This window comes from Rhinoderma darwinii, chromosome 3 (assembly GCF_050947455.1).
Source record: "Rhinoderma darwinii isolate aRhiDar2 chromosome 3, aRhiDar2.hap1, whole genome shotgun sequence".
In the NCBI taxonomy this organism is placed as follows: Eukaryota; Metazoa; Chordata; class Amphibia; order Anura; family Rhinodermatidae; genus Rhinoderma; species Rhinoderma darwinii.
Genome location: NC_134689.1, coordinates 337,098,066 through 337,120,304, shown reverse-complemented (window position 1 = coordinate 337,120,304; position 22,239 = coordinate 337,098,066). Strand labels below are relative to the sequence as shown.

The 22,239-nt window shown below is 39.7% G+C and overlaps 1 protein-coding gene across 1 annotated transcript in view; it reads left to right on the top strand.

The window, feature by feature from the left end:
• The window catches only part of LOC142748192 (uncharacterized), a 39,875-nt gene that overhangs the window by 11,252 nt on the left and 6,384 nt on the right, over window positions 1–22,239 (top strand). Inside the window, exons 4-11 of the mRNA XM_075855313.1 lie at window positions 421–578; window positions 2,474–2,660; window positions 3,211–3,320; window positions 3,409–3,541; window positions 3,928–4,110; window positions 5,494–5,532; window positions 6,065–6,232; window positions 6,857–7,006. Coding sequence (XP_075711428.1) covers window positions 421–578; window positions 2,474–2,660; window positions 3,211–3,320; window positions 3,409–3,541; window positions 3,928–4,110; window positions 5,494–5,532; window positions 6,065–6,232; window positions 6,857–7,006 — 1,128 coding nt within the window. The remainder of the gene's footprint in view (window positions 1–420; window positions 579–2,473; window positions 2,661–3,210; window positions 3,321–3,408; window positions 3,542–3,927; window positions 4,111–5,493; window positions 5,533–6,064; window positions 6,233–6,856; window positions 7,007–22,239) is intronic.

Genomic DNA, 22,239 nt, shown 5'->3' with positions numbered 1-22,239 from the left:
TACGCCTTGTTTATGCCTGAAAATAGGTCGTGTAAACCCAGCCTTAAGCAGCTCAGGCTTTGGGGGGAAACTTCAAGTGATCACACAGCATAGAAGTAAGATATTAAAGAATAGTTTTCACAGTTTTTTATATTCTGGTAGGTCTCCATAATTAAGCCCGATTGCCCAGCAGTATTATATATCCGCTGTTGCTCAGATGCTACATATGGCAACATATTATAGTAACTCTGTTACCCATCATCCTTGACTATGAATAGCCCGATATTATACAGAAGCTATTGATGAGCCAATTGTAAAGAGGCAAAAATCCAACCTCATGCTAGATTAATGTCATCAAACCTTTATTAAAACCTTGTTTTTGCAGGATATATTAAAGAATTTTCCGTCTCTTTTCATATCTACTCTTGGTTTGCCTTCCAGGTTTCAGATGACTACTTTTCTATGATTGTGTCCACACTGCTCTCAGTCATAGTGACCTCTGAGCCTCTTCTCTTCTATGATGTTGTCCCCTTTTTACATTATCTGGAACCTGATGAGCTTATAGGGCTTCTACCTCCACTACAAGACGACAAGGAGGTGTAAGTTTCTCTAGTAATGCTAATATATCTATTTTATAAGTCTTGGAACTTTGCCTACGGCTGATCATCTAAGGGGTGAAAACAGTACCCAAATAATTGCAATTTGGATGATGTCATGGGCCTATCTAGAGCAGTAGCAGCATTAGCAGTTGTTATGGGGACCCACTGAAATGCAGGGACATTGCTCCTCTGTAAAAAGACAGTGTTGGCTTTCTGCTGTGCGTTGTCCTTTGTGCAGAAGATGTGCTCAGTGGGAAAAGGTGGTAGGAGCCCTTTGCTATGTTGCCCTTTGTATTTTATTTATGTCCCTGTATTATTCAGTTCTGTCTCAGTTGAAGCGTTGATGACATTTTCTTCATGTTCTATATGTAAGCTCATGTAATATCTTGTAGTTGTATAGATCCTCCTCCATTTTGGAAATGACCAGACAGTCTGAAATATTTAATCAAAGCATATTAACCCATTAATGACCAGGCCAGAAAAGGCCTTAATGACCAGCTAAATTTTTTCGTTTTTGCCTCTTTGTCTTTCAGCAGCCATAAAGTTTTAATTTTTTCATTGAAGTGGCTATATGAGGCCTTGTTTTGTGCGGGAGAAATTGTATATTTTCCTGAGCAGTTTGAGGGTACAAATAATTTACTGTGTAACTTAAGTCATTTATTTTTGAGTCGGCGTGAATATAGAAAAGGCGATTTTTGGCATTGTCTCTTTTTTTTTTAATTTAAAATTTTTTTTAAAATCCCAGTCACATTTCATGCTAAATTACCTGTTAAGTTAATTCTTCGGGTTATTACGGTTGTGCAGATACCTAATATTAGTAGTTTTTTTTTTTTATGTAATGTATGGACAATAAAACGTATTTTATGCTAAATAATTACTTTTTTGCAGACTTTTTTCTTCTTATTTTTTTGTTACACTTTTTTTTAACAACTTTATTGTTTACTTATAATGTATTAGCATATTCCTGCATGCTATTACATTATCCTGTTTTATTATGACACAGGCTGCTGTTAGGGAAACACAATGTGTTCCCTAACAGCAGGCATACTGAACAGACAGCCCTGGAGTCCTTTCTAGGTCCCCCAGTCTCTAATTGCGTCACCGAGTTTCCTGTGTGATCGAAGAGGGGAGTCCCTTTTAATCATGCCGCGGTTACTGACCGCGGAAATCAAAGGATTAAACATCTGGGGTTGGAGTTTCCTCTAATCCCAGCTGTGTTCACTAGCCTTCCCTATGTACAGGAGCTGTTCGTTACAGATCCTGCTTAGAGAATAAGTGTTCACAGGAGCGCTCATAGGCCTTTTCTACAGTGACGCCAAAAGATGTTGCTGTAAATTGGGGACCTGCACCGCCCACTGTTAAAAGACATTGGGCAGTTGTTATAGGGTTAAGGAATGAGGCCTTTTATTGTAGTACAAAACCATAATAACAAAAAGTTCTCTATTCCAAAGAATCTCAACAAGTTACTTTATTAATATTATATTATCAGTCGATTTCTTAAAAAATAAGTTAAATATAAAGCAGGAAATTTATCAACACTGGGGCAAAGTAAAAGTGGAGTAGTTGCCTATATCAACCAATCAGATTTCACCTTTCATTTTGCAGAAAATGAAAGCAGAAACCTTATTGGCTGCCATTGGCAACTACTCCGTATTTCATTTGCACTAGTTTTGATAAATCTCCCCCCATTGATTTTGAGTACAGTTTGTGGGAGTGAGAGGCTATTTTCATTATATCGTTTCCTTAGATCACAGTCACGGGGCTGTTTATTCATATTGGTAACTGACAATGTACATGCTGAATGCTTTCACACTGGCAGAGATACACTGAAAACCTCTGGCAGCAGATTTCTAAAACTGATCCTGTTATTAACAATTGTAAGATATCCTGTACAGGCTTCAGGTCCTCAGTCACTATGCTGGATCTCTGTCCGAAGAACAGCGACTTGCGCTAGGGTTCTGGCTCCGCAGATCAACCTTGTTTCAGAACCTAACCCGAATGGACGACACTTTTATACTGCGAGTAGGAAATCTCCTTCCTCTCTTCTCATTGGGTGTGTTTCTGCAGCTCAGTACACAACAGGTAAGAGGCAGTGACCAGTAACATAATGGACAATATGAATTCCAGTCCGCTCCACCAGTTAAAAACAACAGACACTAAAAAAAAATCTTGGTCACCCATCATAACCATGAGTTCCCTATGTGGGGCAATGCAGGGAAAAAGTTATCCTCTCTTTCACCCAGGGCAAATATTCAGCTTAGTACCCCTCCCCCACAATTTAATGCATACAAATCCCTGTATGTGGATTTGCCTAAATGGGTCGGTGGCCCAATCATAAGCTTGCCCTACCTGGGCATGCTGCTGACGGGTAATGGCCTTGCTCTCCTCCCCCGCGCAATGTGAATCTACTGACAAAATAGTATGTGTCCTCCTCATTAACACTTTATTAAAAACTCATGCTTTTGGTTTTAATGGCGTCCCCCCTCTACCCGACACTCATCACCTGGGGCACATGCCCCGCCAGTCTCCCATCCTCAGCTACTCCACTCGAAACTATAATGAAAAGTATTTTCTATTAATGAGTGGTTCAGATTGAAGCAAATGATGTTTGACCTTTTTGCTCTTCTATCAGGTTGTGAATATTCTCCCTTCGCTCCCATGGGATTTAACTCCTCCATACCAGAGAATTGTTGCATCCAAAGTGTTACAGGCACCAAATATAACAGTGCAGGATGTGGAGTTGTGAGTATCGTAGGGTCACCTCTGACAACTGGCGGATCATCTTTGTTCTCACACTCATCTTATAGACACGTTGTTGTTTTTTCCACAGAATGGGAAGATGTGTGTGCCAGGCCGATGTTCAAGATCTGAAACCATATGGCCAGAATATGGATATTTCCTTAGCTCTGAGAAGAAACCTTTTCGAGTGTGTGAGAAGAGGAGACTTCTTTCCAGACTCCATGGTGAAGTTCAATAAATCAACACAGACAATAAAGATACTATACCATTTTCTGGATTTCTTGATTCATAAGCAGGGACGGGACGTGCTCTGTTGTTGCCCAAGTCGGTGGTTTCAAAAGATAACCCGGGCATTCAACTGTCCCTTATCGCTACTCTCCCTGCCATTCCATAGTTTTCCTATTATACTGGAGAACATCGATTGGCTGAATAACATAGGTTTTTTTTTTTTAATTCCGCCCTCCCCTCTTTGTTAGGGCTCTAGACGACTGCCTACTCTGCATGACTTCCATAGATAAATATGGATAGGTACAATGTGAATGATGGTGTTTCATTATTCGTCATCAGTTCCAAGCTCTAATCCTGCGTCTCTTTATTGTCGTCTGCTTAGATGTTGGAATTCCTGTTCGGTGATCTGCAGTTTCAGGACATTCGAAATTTCAGCTTGGAATCAGTCCCCAAACTATCTGTGGTCATACGTTCTCTGGGATACAATTTCCTACAGGGTCTGCGCCCAGAGCAATTGCTTCCTGTCCTTTCTGATGTGGCCTCAGTGACACTAACATCAGCTCAGGTAATACTACTTTATTATATGTAGTAATAGCAGGTTAGTGATAGCAACCTCTGTAGCAGTTCTATCTATCTATCTATCTCTATCTATCTATCTATCTATCTATCTATCTATCTATCTATCTATCTATCTATCTATCTATCTATCTATCTATCTATCTATCTATCTATCTATCTATCTATCTATCTATCTATCTATCTATCTATCTATCTATCTATCTCTCTATCTATCTATCTCTCTAGTAATCCAAAAAAACAGGCAGCACACCGTAGTTGAAGTGTAAAAAAAGAGGGTACTTTATTTCCCCATGTGTGACGTTTCAGCTCTATCCTCTAGAGCCTTTCTCAAGCCTTTCTCTAGAGGATAGAGCTGAAATGTCGCACATGGGGAAATAAAGTACCCTCTATTTTTACACTTCAACTACGGTGTGCTGCCTGTTTTTGGGATTACTGTATAGCTGCGATCTCGGTCTGCTCCCCAGGGCTTGCACCCACATCTTTTATCATAAACATAAGGGCAAAATCAAATTTAGCATTCATTATACTCACTCCACTAATATAATGAAACGTGAACATATCATACGCTATCATTACAATGACAGAACACTTTATAAAGAATGAAAGACAGGAAACTTATGGATATAATATAAGGACAGGCCTATATTGCATGTTGCTTTGAGATTTGTGTAAAAAGTTTTTTTATTTTCTTTTATATCAACTTCAGATAAAAATCTGCACAAAGAGCTGTAATTTACATATTGTCCACAAGATGGCAGCAGACGTTTTAACCGTTTATTGGTTTCACTAAATGTTTTGGGTTATAGCTTATTGTATATCTAACCTTTATATTTGGATCTTTCTGATTTACGTACAAATAGCATAATAATGACTGTGATAATAACAACTACAAATATATCATATGTTGAGGTAAAAAGTAGCAGTTATTAGAGGGTTTAGCTAACAATAAGTCTCTGTTCACATTGCTGTGGTCTACGTTCTGTCAGGTTTCTGTTGCCTTTTGACGGTAGGAGTAGATAAGTATGCAGCAGAAAAACTGAAACCAAATGGACCAAAAATAACTTAATTGGATCCGTTGCCATGAAGTGGTTTTGTACATAGCCCTAACCAGAACATTTTGCCTTGATTAACACAGGACGGAAAGGCTGCAGATTTTCCACAGCATATTTGCAGCGCTTCTGTAGCAGGTTTTTTTTTTTTTTTTAAATAAAAGAAGCATTTCTAGACCTTTTGGGAATATTCCTGAGTGGAGCAACGGCGGTGCTTAAAAGTCCTGCGAATTGGGATTCACATGTATGTGTGTAGGTATGCACACAGTACATTGTTGTCATTTATTTTAATTTTGCATTTATTTCTGTATGTATTTTAGGCACGGGAGCTTGTTCAGAAGGTCCTAAATCCAGGAAATGTGAGTCTGAACCAGTGTGTGCCTAAATCAATGTATCACAATATATCATTTAGAAATCCCATAAATGCAGAGGTCAGGACACGATTTTATTATAAGTGAGTTGGGCTGAGCTCCAATACCACACACATCACATGAGAGAATAGAGTAACATCTTATTTTTGGGAAAAAAAATACCCTTTTTCTTAATCTCGTACAATCCTTTCTATGGTGGAGGGAGCAACTGGCACAGCAAGCTCCTCATTTGTCTGATCCCCTGAGGGCAGTACCACCCCTACTGCTCTTATATGACTGTATGCATTAGTGCACGATTGGTTCTAAGTAGTTCAGACTTTATATCACTTTTTCTAAGACCAAATGTCGGCCATTAAGTCCATGGTCGTTGAAATGTCCACCATACTATCCATTGTTAGAGCAGACACATAGAAGTAATATTTAGGTGTTAATGTAATCCACCATGTGGTTTATGTATTTACCTTTATTATTTCTTTGTAGACATGAACGTTCTATATTAAACCAAATCTCCCACACACAGGTCTCAGATGAAGTGCTGTCACATTTGGGTTCCTTGGTGTTGGGGATCAGTCCTACGATTCTTCAGACGTTATCAGCCAATCAGCTTGTAAAGCTACTGCCAGGCCTGACCAGTAATGCAGATATGCTAAGTTCTGCTCAAATTATGGCTGTCTTCAGGACAATGTGGGTATGTGTAGATGTCAAAATCGTTTCTGTTTTTGTTAATATGGATGTGTCCTTTCATACCCTTCCTCATATCTCAACATATCCTGAGATGTGTGGCGCGAGATGACCAGCTTTGAAAATACATGATTTTGCGAGACTCTGTCACGAGATGTCAATGCTATATATGGTTGTGATATGAATTGCAACTTGTGGAGGGTTTTTATAGCATGTCGCGATATTGTATTGAATTTGTTTTATGAGAAATTGAGTCCTTAACCAAATTAAAGCAAAAGTTAAGGGTGGACACATCTGTATGTAGTGCACTAAATGATGTTTACTCTTCTGGGGCATACATTTCAAAAAACAGCCTTACTTGCTTCTAAAAGGGTTATTGGAGTGGGCACCAGTTTAAGTTGACCTCAACTTTGCTTTACAGACACCACAGCATAAAAAAACCAAGGGAAGGAGGGTCTACATAGAGGGTAAATCTGCACCAGGCCCTGATTCCAGATTGGTAGTGTGAAAATGTAAACTAGGACATGGGGGGGGGGGGTATGGGGCCTCTTTACTCAATGTAGGATCCTGTACTTGTATTATATATTATATATTAACATATTTCCATTTGATATGTATTTGTCATATACAGGCATCAGGGAATGTTTCACTAAAGCTTATGGAGCTGGGTCCTCTTCTACCATCATTGCCACTGATTATGTTACGTACAAGAAGCAAAGAAGTACTGTCTAGCCTGTCCAATCTGAGGCCTATGGCTGGGGTGAAGTGGAGCCAGCAGCAGGTAGGACCCTTTATAATCAGTTAATTGTATTGATAATGTCTGCATACATATAATGTTACTTTCATGGTCTTTATAAATTGTACTGAAAGTTCCTGCTTCTTCTGGTTAGTAGAAAAAATCTGGAAACACGGTTTTAGGGCCACACTAATGTTTCATTTATTTACAGTTGTTGAATACTTTTAACCCCTTCCCTCTTTAGCCACTTTTGACCTTCCTGACAGAGCCTCATTTTTCAAATCTGACATGTTTCACTTTATGTGGTAATAACGTTGAAATGCTTTCACCTATCCGGGCGATTCTGAGATTGTTTTCTCGTGACACATTGGACTTTAAGATAGTGGTAAAATTTGGTCGATACATTCAGTATTTAATTGTGAAAAACACGAAAATATAGTGAAAAATTGCAAAAATTAGCATTTTTCTCAATTTAAATGTATCTGCTTGTAAGACAGGCAGTAATACCACACAAAATTGTTGCTAATTAACATCCCCCATATGTCTACTTTAGATTGGCATCGTTTTTTGAACATCCTTTTATTTTTCTATGACCTCACAAGGCTTAGAACTTTAGCAGCAATTTCTCACATTTTCAAGAAAATTTCAAAAGGCTATTTTTACAGGGGCCAGTTCAGTTGTGAAGTGGTTTTGAGGGCCTTATATATTAGAAACCCCAAAAAAGTCACCCCATTTTAAAAACTTCACCCCTCAAAGGATTCAAAACAGCATTTAGAAAATGTCTTAACCCTTTACACATTTCACAGGAATTAAAGCAAAGTAGAGGTGAAATTTACAAATTTCATATTTTTTTGCAGAAATAAATTTTTAATAAAATTATTTTTATAACACAGAAGGTTTTACCAGAGAAATGCAACTCAATATTTGTTGCCCAGTTTCTGCAGTTTTAGGAAATATCCCACATGTGGCCGTAGCGTGTTACTGGACTGACGCACCGGCCTCAGAAGCAAAGGAGCACCTAGTGGATTTTGGGGCCTTATTTTTGTTAGAATATATTTTAGGCACCATGTCAGGTTTGAAGGGCTCTTGCGGTGCCAAAACAGTGAAAATCCCCCAAAAGTGACCCCATCCGGGAAACTAGACACCTCAAGGAAATTATCTAGGGGTGTAGTGAGCATTTTGACCGCACAGGTTTTTTACAGAAATTATTGGAAGTAGGCCGTGAAAATTAAAATCAACATTTCTTCAAAGAAAATGTAGGTTTAGCGATTTTTTTTTTCATTTCCACAAGGACTAAAGGAGAAAAAGCATAGCAAAATTTGTAAAGCAATTTCTCCCGAGTAAAACACTACCCCACATGTGGTAATAAATGGATATTTGGACACACGGCAGGGCTTAGAAGGGAAAGAGCGCCGTTTGGCTTTTGGAGCTCAAATTTAGCAGGAATGGTTTGAGAGGCGATGTCACATTTACAAAGCCCCTGAGGGGACAAAACAGTGGAAACCCCCCACAAGTGACCCCATTTCGGAAATTACACCCATTGAGGAAATTATCTAGGGGTATAGTGAGCGTTTTGACCCCACAAGTTTTTGGCATAAATTATTGGAAGTAGGCTGTGAAAATGATAATCTAAATTTTTTCAAAGAAAATGTAGGTTTAGCTAATTTATTCTCATTTCCACAAGGACTGAAGGAGAAAAAGCACCGTAAAATTTGTAAAGCAATTTCTCCCGAGTAAAACAATACCCCACATGTGGTAATAAACGGTTGTTTGGACACACGGCAGGGCTTAGAAGGGAAAGAGCGCCATTTGGCTTTTGGAGTTCACATTTAGCAGGAATGGTTTGCGGAGGCCATGTCACATTTACGAAGCCCCTGAGGGGACAAAACAGTGGAAACCCCCCACAAGTGACCCCATTTTGGAGACTACACCCATTGAGGAAATTATCTAGGGGTATAGTGAGCGATTTGACCCCACAGTTTTTTTGCAAAAAATATTGGAAGTAGGCCCTGAAAATAATAATCTACATTTTTTTTAAAAAAATCTAGGTTTAGCTAATTTTTTCTCATTTCCAGAAGGACTGAAGGAGAAAAAGCACCACAAAATTTGTAAAGCAATTTCTCCCGAGTAAAACAATACCCCACATGTGGTAATAAACGGCTGTTTGGACACACGGCAGGGCTTAGAAGGGAAACAGCACTATTTGGCTTTTTGAGATCACATTTAGCAGGAATGGTTTGCGGAGGCCATGTCACATTTGCAAAGCCCCTGAGGGGACAAAACAATGAAAACGCCCAAAAAGGGACTCCATTTAGGAAACTACACCTCTTGAGGAATTCATCTAGGGGTGTAGTAAGCATTTTGACCCCACAGACGTTTCATAGAATTTATTAGAATTAGGCAGTGAAAATAAAAACAGTCCTTTTTCTTCAATAAGACGTAGCTTTAGCGCAAATTTTTTCATTTTCTCAACAAATAAAGGAAAAAAAGAACCCAAAATTTGTAAAGCAATTTCTCTCGAGTACGGCAATACCCCATATGTGGTCATAAACTGCTGTTTGGGCAAACGGCAGGGCTCAGAAGGAAAGGACCGCAATTTGGAGTACAGATGTTGCTGGATTGGTTTCTGGGCGCCTGTGGGCCCAAAACAGTGGAAACCCCCCAGAAGTGACCCCATTTTGGAAACGACACCCCTCAATGCATTTACCAAGGGGTGTAGTAAGCATTTTAACCCTGCAGGTGTTTTGTAGAAATTAGTGTTCACTCGATGTTGCAGAGTGAAAATGGGATTTTCTTCCATAGATATGCCAATATGTGGTGCCCGGCTTGTGCCACCATAACAAGACAGCCCTCTAGTTATTATGCGGTGTTTCCCGGTTTTAGAAACACCCTACATGTGGCCCTAATCTTTTGCCTGGACATATGACAGGGCTCAGGAGTGAAGAGTACCATGCGGAGTGGAGGCCTAATTTGGCGATTTACAAAGTATTGGTTCACAACTGCAGAGGCTCAGATGTGAAATAATAAAAAGAAACCCCTGAGAAGTGACCCCATTATGGAAACTGCACCCCTCAAGGCATTTATTAAGAGGTGTAGTGAGGATTTTCACCCAACAGGTCTTTTCCATAAATGATTGCGCTGCAGATGGTGCAAATTAAAAATTTATATTTTTCCCTAGATATGCCATTCAGTGGCAAATATGTCATGCCAAGCTTATGACACTGGAGACACACACCCCAAAAATTGTTAAAAGGGTTCTCCCGGGTATGACGATGCCATATATGTTGAAGGAAACTGCTGTTTGGGCACGCTGTAGGGTTCAGAGCCGAGGGAGCACCATTTGGCTTTTGGAGAGCGGATTTTGCTTGGTACTAAATTTGTTTGAGTATTGCTGGTGTTTTATAATGTGGGGGTACATGTAAGCGGGGCGGAGTATATAAGGGGCATAGTCAGGTGGTATGAAAAAAAATTAATAATCCATAGATGTGTGTTACGCTGTGAAGCAATCCTTTCCGCACAGGCCAGTGTCGCACTGATAAATGGTGTAATTTCTTATCCCCCTTTTGGTCCACACTCTGCACCTTTGTAGTTTGAGGAATTTTGCTGGGAAGTGTTGTCCTGGTATAATACGGGCACCGTCGCTTCCAGCGGATATGTTTGGGCCCTCCCTTTCCTGGTTCCCTAATTTTAGGTCCTTGATAAATCGCCTCTTCAAACAGAAGAAATGTTCCCCTCGGGCACAACTGCATATTTTTTTATTTCCTGACTTATTGGAGCCATAACTAATTTTATTTTTCATAGACGTAGCGGTATGAGGGCTGGTTTGTTGCGGGATGAGCTGTAGTTATTATTGGTACCATTTTGGGGTACATGTGACTTTTTGATCACCTTTTATCCTATTTTTTGGGATGCCAGGTAAACAAAAAAATGCAATTCTGGCACAGCTTTTTTCGTTTTTTTTATACAGCGTTCACCATGCGTTATAAACTACATGTTAACTTTATTCTGTGGGTCAGTACGATTCTGGCGATACCTAATTTATAGCATTTTTTTATGTTTTACAACTTTTTTCACAATAAAATTACTTTTGTAAAAAGAATGTATTTTTTTTCTGTCGCAAAGTTGTGAGAACCATAACGTTTTAATTTTTTTGTCGACGGAGTTGTATGAGGGCTTGTTTTTTGCGGGACGAGCTATAGTTTTTATAGGTACCATTTTTGGATACGTGCGACTTTTTGATCACTTTTTATTCTAATATTTGTAGGGCAAAGTGACTAAAAAACAGAGAGAGCACGAGAGCCAAGCTCAATACATAAATACAGCCCTAGAACCAAGCTCAGCACATATATAAAGTGCCAGAACTGATCGGCACTGTAATCTAGATAACAACAGTGTTTTTTTATTTTGAAAAACGATAATTTTTTAGCAAGTTATGAACAATTTTAGATTTATGCTAATAAGTTTCTTCTTTAACACAATTTTTATTAAAGGTTTTTCAAAGTTATACAAAAAGAAACAAGACATTAACATTGGAAATATTGGAATGTTTTTTTTTACAAATTTATGAGATCGCAAAAAGCATAAAGATTTAAAGTTAATCTAATAGTCAGTATACACATACATGTATTAGAAACATACTGGGTACATAATAAGATAATCATAGTGTCGTTAATTAATAATGTAACCAGAGTTGAACTTCCATAAGTTTAATTTTTACTATTTTACACCTTTCCAATGTAAAAAAAAAAAACAAAAACACAAAAAACATAAAAACATACAGACAATCATAAAGTCCCTGCTCTAGGATTTAGAATATACATAAGGACCCTAATACACTTTTATGAGGTCTTTCTATAAAGGAAGCTGTGAGCCATTAAAAGCAAGCCATTTAGACCATTTGTAAACAAATTCCTGTGTCTTATGTAATCTTGTGGAAATTAAATGTTCCATAATACAATTGTACTGAACCTTGTGCAAGATTTCTACCTTAGACAGAATAGAAGCGCTTTTCCATCTCTGAGCAATACTTGTTCTCGCTACAGTTAGCACATGTACCATAACCGTACTATTCTCAATGCCTATATCCTCTAATTTCAAAGAAAACAGTGCTACTTCTGGTCCCCAAGGAACCGGAAAACCGATTATGCTGGTTAACATTCGTTGTATCTCTACCCAAAACGGAGCGATGACATCACAACTCCACCAAATATGTAATAATGAGCCAACAGAAGCGTTGCATCGCCAACAGATATAGGACACCATAGGAAACATTTTGGATAGGCGGTATGGAGTCATGTACCATCTATAAAGCAATTTTCGAGAGGCTTCCAGATGATTTACACAGTGGGAAGACTTAGAACAGATTTTAAAAGCCGCCTCCCAGTGTTCAATACTATATGTACCTCCCAACTCCAATTCCCATTTTTGTATAAAATTAAGGGTAGGCAAAGAAGATTCATCCTGATGAATTGCCGACTGTAAACTTAACAGTGGAAAGAAAATGTCTCAACTGAAAATATTTATAAAAATCCTTAGGGTTTAGATCATATTTAGAAGAGATTATAGAATAGGGTAACAATAAATTGTTATCGTATAATAATTCCAATGAACTAATACCTTTAGTAGTCGATTCTGAAAAATTTGAATTAGGTATGCAATGTTGCACCATAGCTAAGGAAACCATACTACGTCTAAGGCCTCATTTACACGAGCGTATTATACGCGCGTGCGACGCGCGTGCTTTTCACGCGTGTCGTACGCACCTATAATAGTCTATGGGGCTGTTTAGACGATGCGTGAATTTTGCGCTGCGTGAGTGCGTTGCGTAAAACTCACGACATGTTCTATATTCTTGCGTTTTTCACGCAACACGCACCCATTGACTTCAATGGGTGCGTGAAAACAACGCATGCCACACTGACGGTCCTGCGTTGCATGCGCGAAAATCATGCAAGAGCTGTCAAAAGGATGAATGTAAACAGAAAAGCACCACGTGCTTTTCTGGTTACAAACATCCAAACGGAGTGTCAAATTAGAGATGAGCGCACCGAACTTCACCGGGTTCGGCCGAACTCGTTTTAACCGAACCCGGCAAAAAATGTTCGGGTACGCGACGTCAGGAGACAGTCACTGCCCACGGTGCTGAAAGACTTAAACTGTTTCAGCACCATGGACAGTGACTTTCGATCACAATATACATATACGTGTAAAAAAAAACAGAAGTTCTGACTTACCGATAAGTCCCGGCTCCTTCCTCCAGTCCGACCTCCCGGGATGACAATTCAGGCCAAGTGACAGCTGCAGCCAATCACAGGCCAAGCACAGGCTGCAGCCAATCACAGGCTGCAGCGGTCTCATGGCCTGCCGCGTCATCCTGGGAGGTGGGGCCGGATGACAAGAGAGGGACGCGTCACCAAGGCAACGGCCGGGAGACCGGACTGGAGGAAGCAGGCAGTTCATGGTAAGTGTGAACGTCTTTTTTTATTCACAGGTTGGTGTATATTGTGATCGGCATTCACTGTCGAGGGTGCTGAAAGAGTTACTGCCGATCAGTTAGCTCTTTCAGCACCTTGGACAGTGACGGGCGTCGACTAGCCTCATCTCTATGATGGCGGCTGCGCGAAAATCACGCAGCCGCGCATCATACACGGATGACACACGGAGCTGTCAATTGCCTTTTGCGCACGCAAAACGCAGCGTTTTTTTGCGCGCGCAAAACGCACACGCTCGTGTAAATGAGGCCTAAGAGGAAGAATAGAGGCATTATCAGACACACCCTTCCAAATCTGAATAGATGCTTTAATTGTAGGGGATAATTAACCCAATATGTGTTCCCCCATCCTCACAAAGCCCAACACATCCTTTAAGTCTGAACTGTGTAATATATGCGCTTCTAACTCCACCCAGCGCTTATTTTTATCATATAGCCACCAATGTTTTAATTGGTCCAGAATAGCCGCATTATAGTAAGCAACAATATTCGGATATCCCAGACCTCCTTTAGCTACAGACAAATGCAGTATTTTTGCTGCAACCCTTGGCTTCTTCCCATTCCAAATGAATCTTGTAAACACCATTTGAATACGTCTTAGAATAGATTTGGGAATTGGGATTGGGAGGTTTCGAAAGTAATATAACACTTTTGGGAGAAGTAGCATTTTAGAGGCTGCAATACGGCCCATCCAGGATAAAGGAAATCTAGAGTAGGATATGATGTCCTTATTCAAAACCTGCAGTAAAGTGTTATAGTTAACCGACATCAACTTACCACATGGGTAGGTAAGAGAAATCCCTAAATAAGTAATTGTTCCTTCAGCCCATTTAAAGGGAAATTCCTTGTGTAATTGCAACTGTGTATATTTTGGAATGCCCATGTTTAAAATTAAAGATTTTGATGTATTGATTTTATAATAACTGATCTCCCCAAATTCCTGGATGAGTCGGAGTATATAAGGCAAAGTGTCTTCAGGAGAGGACAAACCCAATATAACGTCATCTGCAAAGAGACCTATACGATGTTCAGTGTGTCCTATGGAGACTCCTCTAATACGGGATGATATTTTGACCGCCGCAGCAAAGGGCTCCATCGCCAATGTAAATATCATGGGCGATAAAGGGCATCCCTGTCTTGTACCATTGGTTATAAAAAAGGGACTTGATAACGCGCCTGTGCTATAAACCTGAGCCGAGGGAGAGGTATACATGGCCATAATGGCAGATAAAAAAGAATTTCGGATCCCAAACTTCCCCAATACCTCCCTTAAGTACCCCCAATGAACCTGATCGAATGCCTTCTCCGCATCCAAGGTAAGTAGCAGAGAAGGCATCCGCCTAACCTCAACCTCAGAAATAATATCTATAAACCGTCTGGTACTATCCACTGTTTGTCTCCCTTTTACAAATCCCACTTGATCAGGACTGATCAGCTGGGGAAGAATATCTGCCAGTCTACAGGACAAAATCTTTGCATAGATTTTTAGATCTGTATTTAGCAAAGAAATAGGTCGAAAATGAGAGGGGACGTGCGAGGGTTTACCCGGCTTAGGTATGGGGACCACAAGGGCCTTTAACATTTCAGAGGGAAATGCTTCATTTTTAATTGCCTCATTAAAAGTTTTAACCATATAGGGGGCTAAGATCGTTTTATAAAGTTTAAAATATTCACCAGTTAGCCCATCAGGCCCAGGGGATTTATGGGCTTTAAGTGACATTATAGCTTTAAGAATCTCTCCCTCCGTTATAGGTATAGAGAGGCTTTGTAATTGGGTCTGAGAAATAGAAGGGAGATCTATTTGAGCTAAAAAACTCTTAATATTATCCAGTTGAGGCTGCACAGTAAGAGGGTCATTTCTTAAATTATAAAGTGATTCATAATATTTTGCCAAAGTGTTAGCTATCCCCTTGGGATCCATTACACGGTTTTTCCCCGCATTATACATAAAGGGGATTCGAGATTTTACATCCCTTGTTTTAAGTTGCCTAGCCAATAATGCCCCAGCTTTATTACCACTCCAATAGAATGTCATTTTTAATTTTCGTAAGGCCAAGCCATATTTATAAATATTCAGCTCATGTAATTGATGAGTAAGCTCTGAAATTTCGGCTGCCTGTGCTACTGAGTAGGAGTTTTTATTTAATCTATGTAAAGTGCTTAGCCTAAGAAGTAGCTGACTTTCAGTATTTTTTGTCGATTTTTTAATATGTGAGGCTATTTTGATAAAGTGGCCTCTAATAGTTGCCTTATGGGCACACCACACAGTAGTATCTTTGACTTGACCATTATCATTATAAAGGAAGTATTCTTCTAACTGAGATCTAGATTGAGAGGCATATTTAGGATTACTGGGGACAAAATTATTTAGTCTCCATACAGAGTCCTGCGGCCGAGTAAACTGCTCTTGTATAGACAGTGATATTGGGGCATGGTCGGACCAATCTAAACATCCTATCGAGACAGAGTGGATATGGTCTAAAAGATCCCTATTTATAAGAAAAAAGTCAATCCTATATTTTATGAGGCTTCGAAAAAAAGGTGTAGTCACGGTCACTATAGTGATGCACTCTCCAAATGTCAAAAAGGCCATGTTTGTGTAATAAAGAAAAAGTCGACGTAGGTTCCTTACATTTTACAGTAGATGTTGAATCCATAGTAGGCCATAATGTCAAATTAAAGTCACCCACTAGTATCATTGAGCCCTTTTTGTATTGATTTGCTAATTTAATCATCTTTCGCAGAAACCTGTCTTGTTTACAATTAGGGTATGTTCACACGAGGGCGTCCGTAACGGATGAAATTACGGGGATGTTTCAGCCTGAAAACATCCCCGTAATTTCAGCCGTAACGGCATGTGCAGGCGCTTGAACGCCGCGTCCATTACGGACGTAATTGGCGCTGCTATTCATTGGAGTCAATGAATAACGGCTCCAATTACGCCCAAAGAAGTGACAGGTCACTTCTTTGACGCGGGCGTCTATTTACGCCTCGTGTGAACAGACAAACGTCTGCCCATTGATTTCAATGGGCAGATGTTTGTCAACGCTATTGAGGCGCTATTTTCGGACGTAATTCGGGGCAAAAACGCCCGATTTATGTCCGTAATTAGTGCGTGTGAACATACCCTTAGGGGCATATACCGATAGGATAGTGTACTGAATATTGTTCAGAAGACAATTTAACAAAACGTAACGACCATTTTCATCCACAATTTCATTTTGCAAATGAAATGCAACCGAGTCCCTTATTGCTATAGAGACCCCACATTTCTTGCCTACCGCTGGTGCTGAAAATATATGTGGACATTTTTTATGTTTAAGTCTGCAGGCATCTTCTTTATTAAGGTGTGTTTCTTGAATACATAACACATCCGCTTGAGAAAGTGAGGCCTCAGACCATCATTTTGAACGTTTAAATGGGGAATTTAACCCCTTAACATTATGTGAAACTATTTTGAAGACCATTCCTAACAAAGAAGGGTTGTTTACCCCTTATTAAGCACCTAGCTCTTAACTGGTTGCCGACACAGGACGAGTATGCTCGTCCTGAGCGGCGAGCACTTCGCGCATTAGGACGAGCATACTCGTCCTGTGTGACAGCCGTCCCTGCCGTCTCTGTGTGTGCGATCGAGAGCGGGGCAACGGCTGTAATACACAGCCACGGCCCCGCTCTGACAGCGGAGAGGAGAGAAACATCTTCTCTCCGCTGTTAACCCTTTGAACGCCGCGATGACAGCTGATCGCGGCGTTCAAAGAGAGGGGACTGCACATTGATCGCGTCACAGAATATAACTGTGACGCGATCAAAGCCCACAACTCGTATGGCCAGACAGCCCAGGGTCCAGTGAAGGACCCCAGGGCTGTCTGAACATATTTCCTGTTGTTAGGGCATACTGAGGTATGTCCTAACAACTGCCTGTGTACGATCAGTAACAGGCTAATGTACTGGCATATAGATCTATGCCAGTACATCACAGTTACAAAATAAAAATCAAAATGATAAATCCCTTTATGGGATTAACAAAAAAAGTTAAATGAATGTAAAAAAAAAATAATGGTAAATAAATAAATAAAAAGTCAAAAAAATACAGAGAAACACACATTTTTTATAATAAATAAACTTTTTAAAATATAAGTCCCAAAACATGAAATAATATAGACATATTTGGTATCGCCACGACCGTAACAACGTGTACAACAAATGTATACCATTATTTATGATGATCGGTGTATGGTGTAAAAAAAAAAATATTAAAACTGCTGCGCAACTGCTTTTTTTCTTCATTTTAATCTAATTAAAAATTTATAGAAATTAAACGATAATGTATTTGTACCAAAAAATGGTACGTACATAAAGTACAACTCGTGCCGCAAAAAACAATGTCTCATACAACTATGTCGTACAAAAAATAAAAGCGTTATGAGCGTCGGGATGCAAAGAGGGAAATGTAAAAAAAATTGCTCTGTCCTCAAGGCTAAAATTGGCCGTGTCCTTAAGGGGTTAAAGAAGGAGAAATCTCCACAGCAGACCCAGTTCTAATTTCGTATACAATGTTTACACATTTCCCAGAAATAAAATAGAATATTATCCATGAACAGAAGGACCACATACCACAACATAACAACAGAGAAAAAATAAATAAAAAAATAATAACAAAATAAGAGAAAAAATAAATAAATAAATAATAAACGGGGTTCTTGGCGTTCCCACACCAAGAGTCCCTACATATAGGGTTACGTTCTAAAGCGGGGTCCAAGTATACCATACCTGGAAAGAAAAAATATATAATATGGCATTCACGGCTTTTAGCTTCGTGCCTTTATACAGATTTATACAGATCTAAAAAAAAAATAAAAAAAAATAGATGAGCTGAAACACCCTATTCCGTACAGACATCTACAAATATGATTCAGAATGATTCAGAATAAGCAACATTGGTTCAAGGAGTCATCTTGACATTACGATCTACAGTGTCCCACTCCTTAGGTAAAGTAAGAAGAGCCGACCCAGTTCTTTTAGGAGAAGATCCGGGGCTGCTCATAAACCCCCATTCTTGACATAGACGCTCGCCATCCCATGGAATTTTGCAGGCAGGGTAGGTTCAGAGCGTGATGCTTCCACCAACTTTTCTTTAATATGGAAAAAGTGAATACGTACTATGACGTCCCTCGGAACTGTGGCAGGCAAGCTTTTAGGCTTTGGTAAGCGATGAGCTCTATCAATGGTTAAATCAGTGGGAGAGGCAAGCGGTAGTAAATTTTTAAAGAAATCCACCATAAATTCTAACAACTGATCTGCCTTAATTTGCTCAGAAATACCTCTGAACCTCAGGTTGTTCCTCCTGGAACGATCCTCGATATCAGCAAGTTTTGCTTTAACAAATTCAAGTTCCTTTTCCATAGCAGTAGATGCATCCACAAGATCATTATGGGCTGTAGTAAGCTCAGACATTTTATACTCTATATGGGAAGTCCGTTCTCCTATTGAAGTGACCTCAGTTTGAAGTTTCCCCATAGCTTTAAATAGATCAGTGTGCAGTGATTTATGCAGATCTGCCAATAAATTTTTCATAGTGGCTACAGTGACAAGATCATCTGAACCAGGGTCTGTATTATACTGTAATGGGGAGGAAGGAGAGCTTGAACTATCATCCCCCATAGTTATAGGCAAAGCAGAGACCGAGGATACCTGAGCACATGAGCGACCATGTGCGACAGCAGTAGCAGCAGCAGCAGTCCCACACTTCGTCTCAGCCAACAATCCTGGACGTGCAGGGGGGCCCAAAGTCGGACTCCGAGCCGGGTCCAATAAGGCTTCAGGTAAGAGGGGATGCCCCTCTGCTTGTACAGTCCTCCGGTACCTTTGAAAAGGTGATTTATCTTCCTGTCCTCGGGTCTCAGCGTCATCTTGGAGTGAATCTGAAGCTGAAAAGAAGCTTGTGAGTAGAGATGAGCGAACTTTTCAAAAGTTCGGTTCGGCTAGTTCGCCGAATTTCACAAAAAAGTTCGATTCGGACCGAACTAGTTCGGACCGAACCTGTCACTTCCGTGCGCCGAGCATGCTACTGTCCGGGGTGCTGATAGAGTTAATGGGCTGCACTAACTCTTTCAGCAACCTTCACAGTACATGCTCGGCGCGCGGAAAATACAATTTAAATGTAATAAAAAAATAAAAATTATACGTTCGTACTTACTTTCCTCCTGTCTGGCCTCCAGCGATGACGTTTCATCCCTTTCGCCGCTGCAGCCAATCACAGGCTGTAGTGGCGGTCACGCACGTCAGGATGACGCTTCATCCCACGTGACCGCCTCTGCAGCCAATCACAGGCTGCAGCGGCGACATGGATGAAACGTCATCGCTGGAGGCCGGACAGGAGGAAAGTAAGTATGAACGTATTATTATTTTTTTTGGCATGTATGTTTGTTTGCATGTATGTATGTATGTATGTTGTCATGTATGTATGTATATATGTGCATGTATGTTTGCATGTATGTTGGCATGTATGTATATATGTGTATGTATATTTGCATGTATATATTTGCATGTATGTTTGCATGTATGTATGTTTGCATGAATGTATGTTTGTATGTATGTATGTATGTATGTATGTATGTATGTATGTATGTATGTATGTTTGCATGAATGTATGTTTGCATGAATGTATGTATGCATGTATGTTGTCATGTATGTATGTATATATGTGCATGTATGTTTGTATGTATATTTGCATGTATATATTTGCATGTATGTTTGCATGTGTGTATGTTTGCATGTATGTATGTATGTTGGCATGTATGTATATATGTGCATGTATATTTGCATGTATATATTTGCATGTATGTATGTATGTTTGCATGAATGTATGTTTGCATGAATGTATGTATGTATGTATGTATGTATGTTTGCATTTTATGTATGTTTGCATGTATGTATGTATGTATGTTTGCATGTATGTATGTATGTCGTCATGTATGTATGTTGTCATGTATGTATATATGTGCATGTTTGTATGTATATTTGTATGTATATATTTGCATGTATATATTTGCATGTATGTATGTTTGCATTTATGTATGTTTGCATGTATGTATGTATGTTGGCATGTATGTATACATGTTTGTATGTATGTATGTTTGCATGTATGTATGTTGTCATGTATGTTTGCATGTTTTTATTTTTGCATGTATGTTTGCATGTATGTTTATATATATGTGCATGTATGTAATTATGTTTGCATGTATTTATGTTTGCATGTATATTTGTGCATGCTTGTATATATGTTTGTATGTATCTTTGCATGTTTGTATGTATGGTTTCATGTGTGTGTGTATGCATGTATGTATGATAGTTTGCATGTATGTATGTGTGTATGTTTGTATATATATATATGTATGTATGTATGTATGTTTGTTTGTATATATGTCTGTATGGCCATGTATGATACTGTCTGCTGGCGCCCTGTATCTAAGTCAACTTCGTGGCAGGCTTCTATACATGGTATAACAGTCAGTATCACACATTAAACTGAATCTAAGCCTACGACATGTTTTATTTCCTTTTTTTTTTTTTTTTTACAGGTTTGGTGTTTGGACTACGTCGGTTTCGAGGACTACTTCGATGACGGTTTTTTTTTCTACAATAAAATGGTTAATGAGGGTTGTGTTGGGGGTGCTTTATTTCAATAAAATATTTTATCTATATCTTTGTCTTTTTCTTTTCAAATTTTATTACTACCACTTTAGTAATGGCCGCTGTCTGAGTGACAACATCCATTACTAAGGCGAGGCTTAGTGTTAGGCGGTGCAGAGGCTAACACTAACCACCATTATTACCCCGGTACCCACCACCACCAGGGGTGCCGGGAAGAGCCAGGTACGATCCAGTACCCGACCATCTGTTGTGATGGTTGGGCTCTGGGGCGGCCGCAGGCTGGTATTATGAGGCTGGGAAGGGCCAAAAACAGTGGACCTTCCCACCCTTGTAATGCTAGGCTGCTGCTGCTGTGTTGTATCTGGCTGGTTATAAAAGGGAGGGACCCCCACGTCATTTTTTTTTTATTATTTATTTATTTTTAATTTTTTTTTAAAAAGACATGGGGTTCCACCCAATTTATCATAACCAGCCACATACAACATAGTGTTATTAGCCTGGGAATGGACAAAACCAGTGGCCCTTCCTACCCATGTAATGCCAGACTGCTGCGGCCTTGTATATGGCTGGTTATTAAAAATGTGGGGGACCCAACGTCTATTGTTAAATTTGTTAAATTCAAAAAAAAAAACGACGTGGGGTCCCCCCATTTTTATAACCAGCCCGATACAACACAGCAGCAGCAGCCTAGCATTACAAGGGTGGGAAGGTCCACTGTTTTTGGCCCTTCCCAGCCTCATAATACCAGCCTACGGCCGCCCCAGTACCCGACCATCACAACAGATGGTCGGGTACTGGATCGTACCAAGCTCTTCCCGGCACCCCTGGTGGTGGTGGGTAGGGGTAATAATGGGTGGTTAGTGCTAGCCTCTGCACCGGCTAACACTAAGTACCGCCTTAATAATGGACGCTGTCAATCAGCCAACTGCCATTATCTAGGCACTAATAAAGTTTAAAAAAAAACACAAAGACAATTCTTTTTTATTGAAATAAGAAATCCCCAACAAAACCCTCGTTAACCATTTTATTAAAATTTGAAAAAAAACGTAGATCTACGCAGTAGTCCAACGAATCGAAGATGTAGTCCAATCGGTACATCAAAATCTGCAACAACATAAAAAAACAGTTATCAATG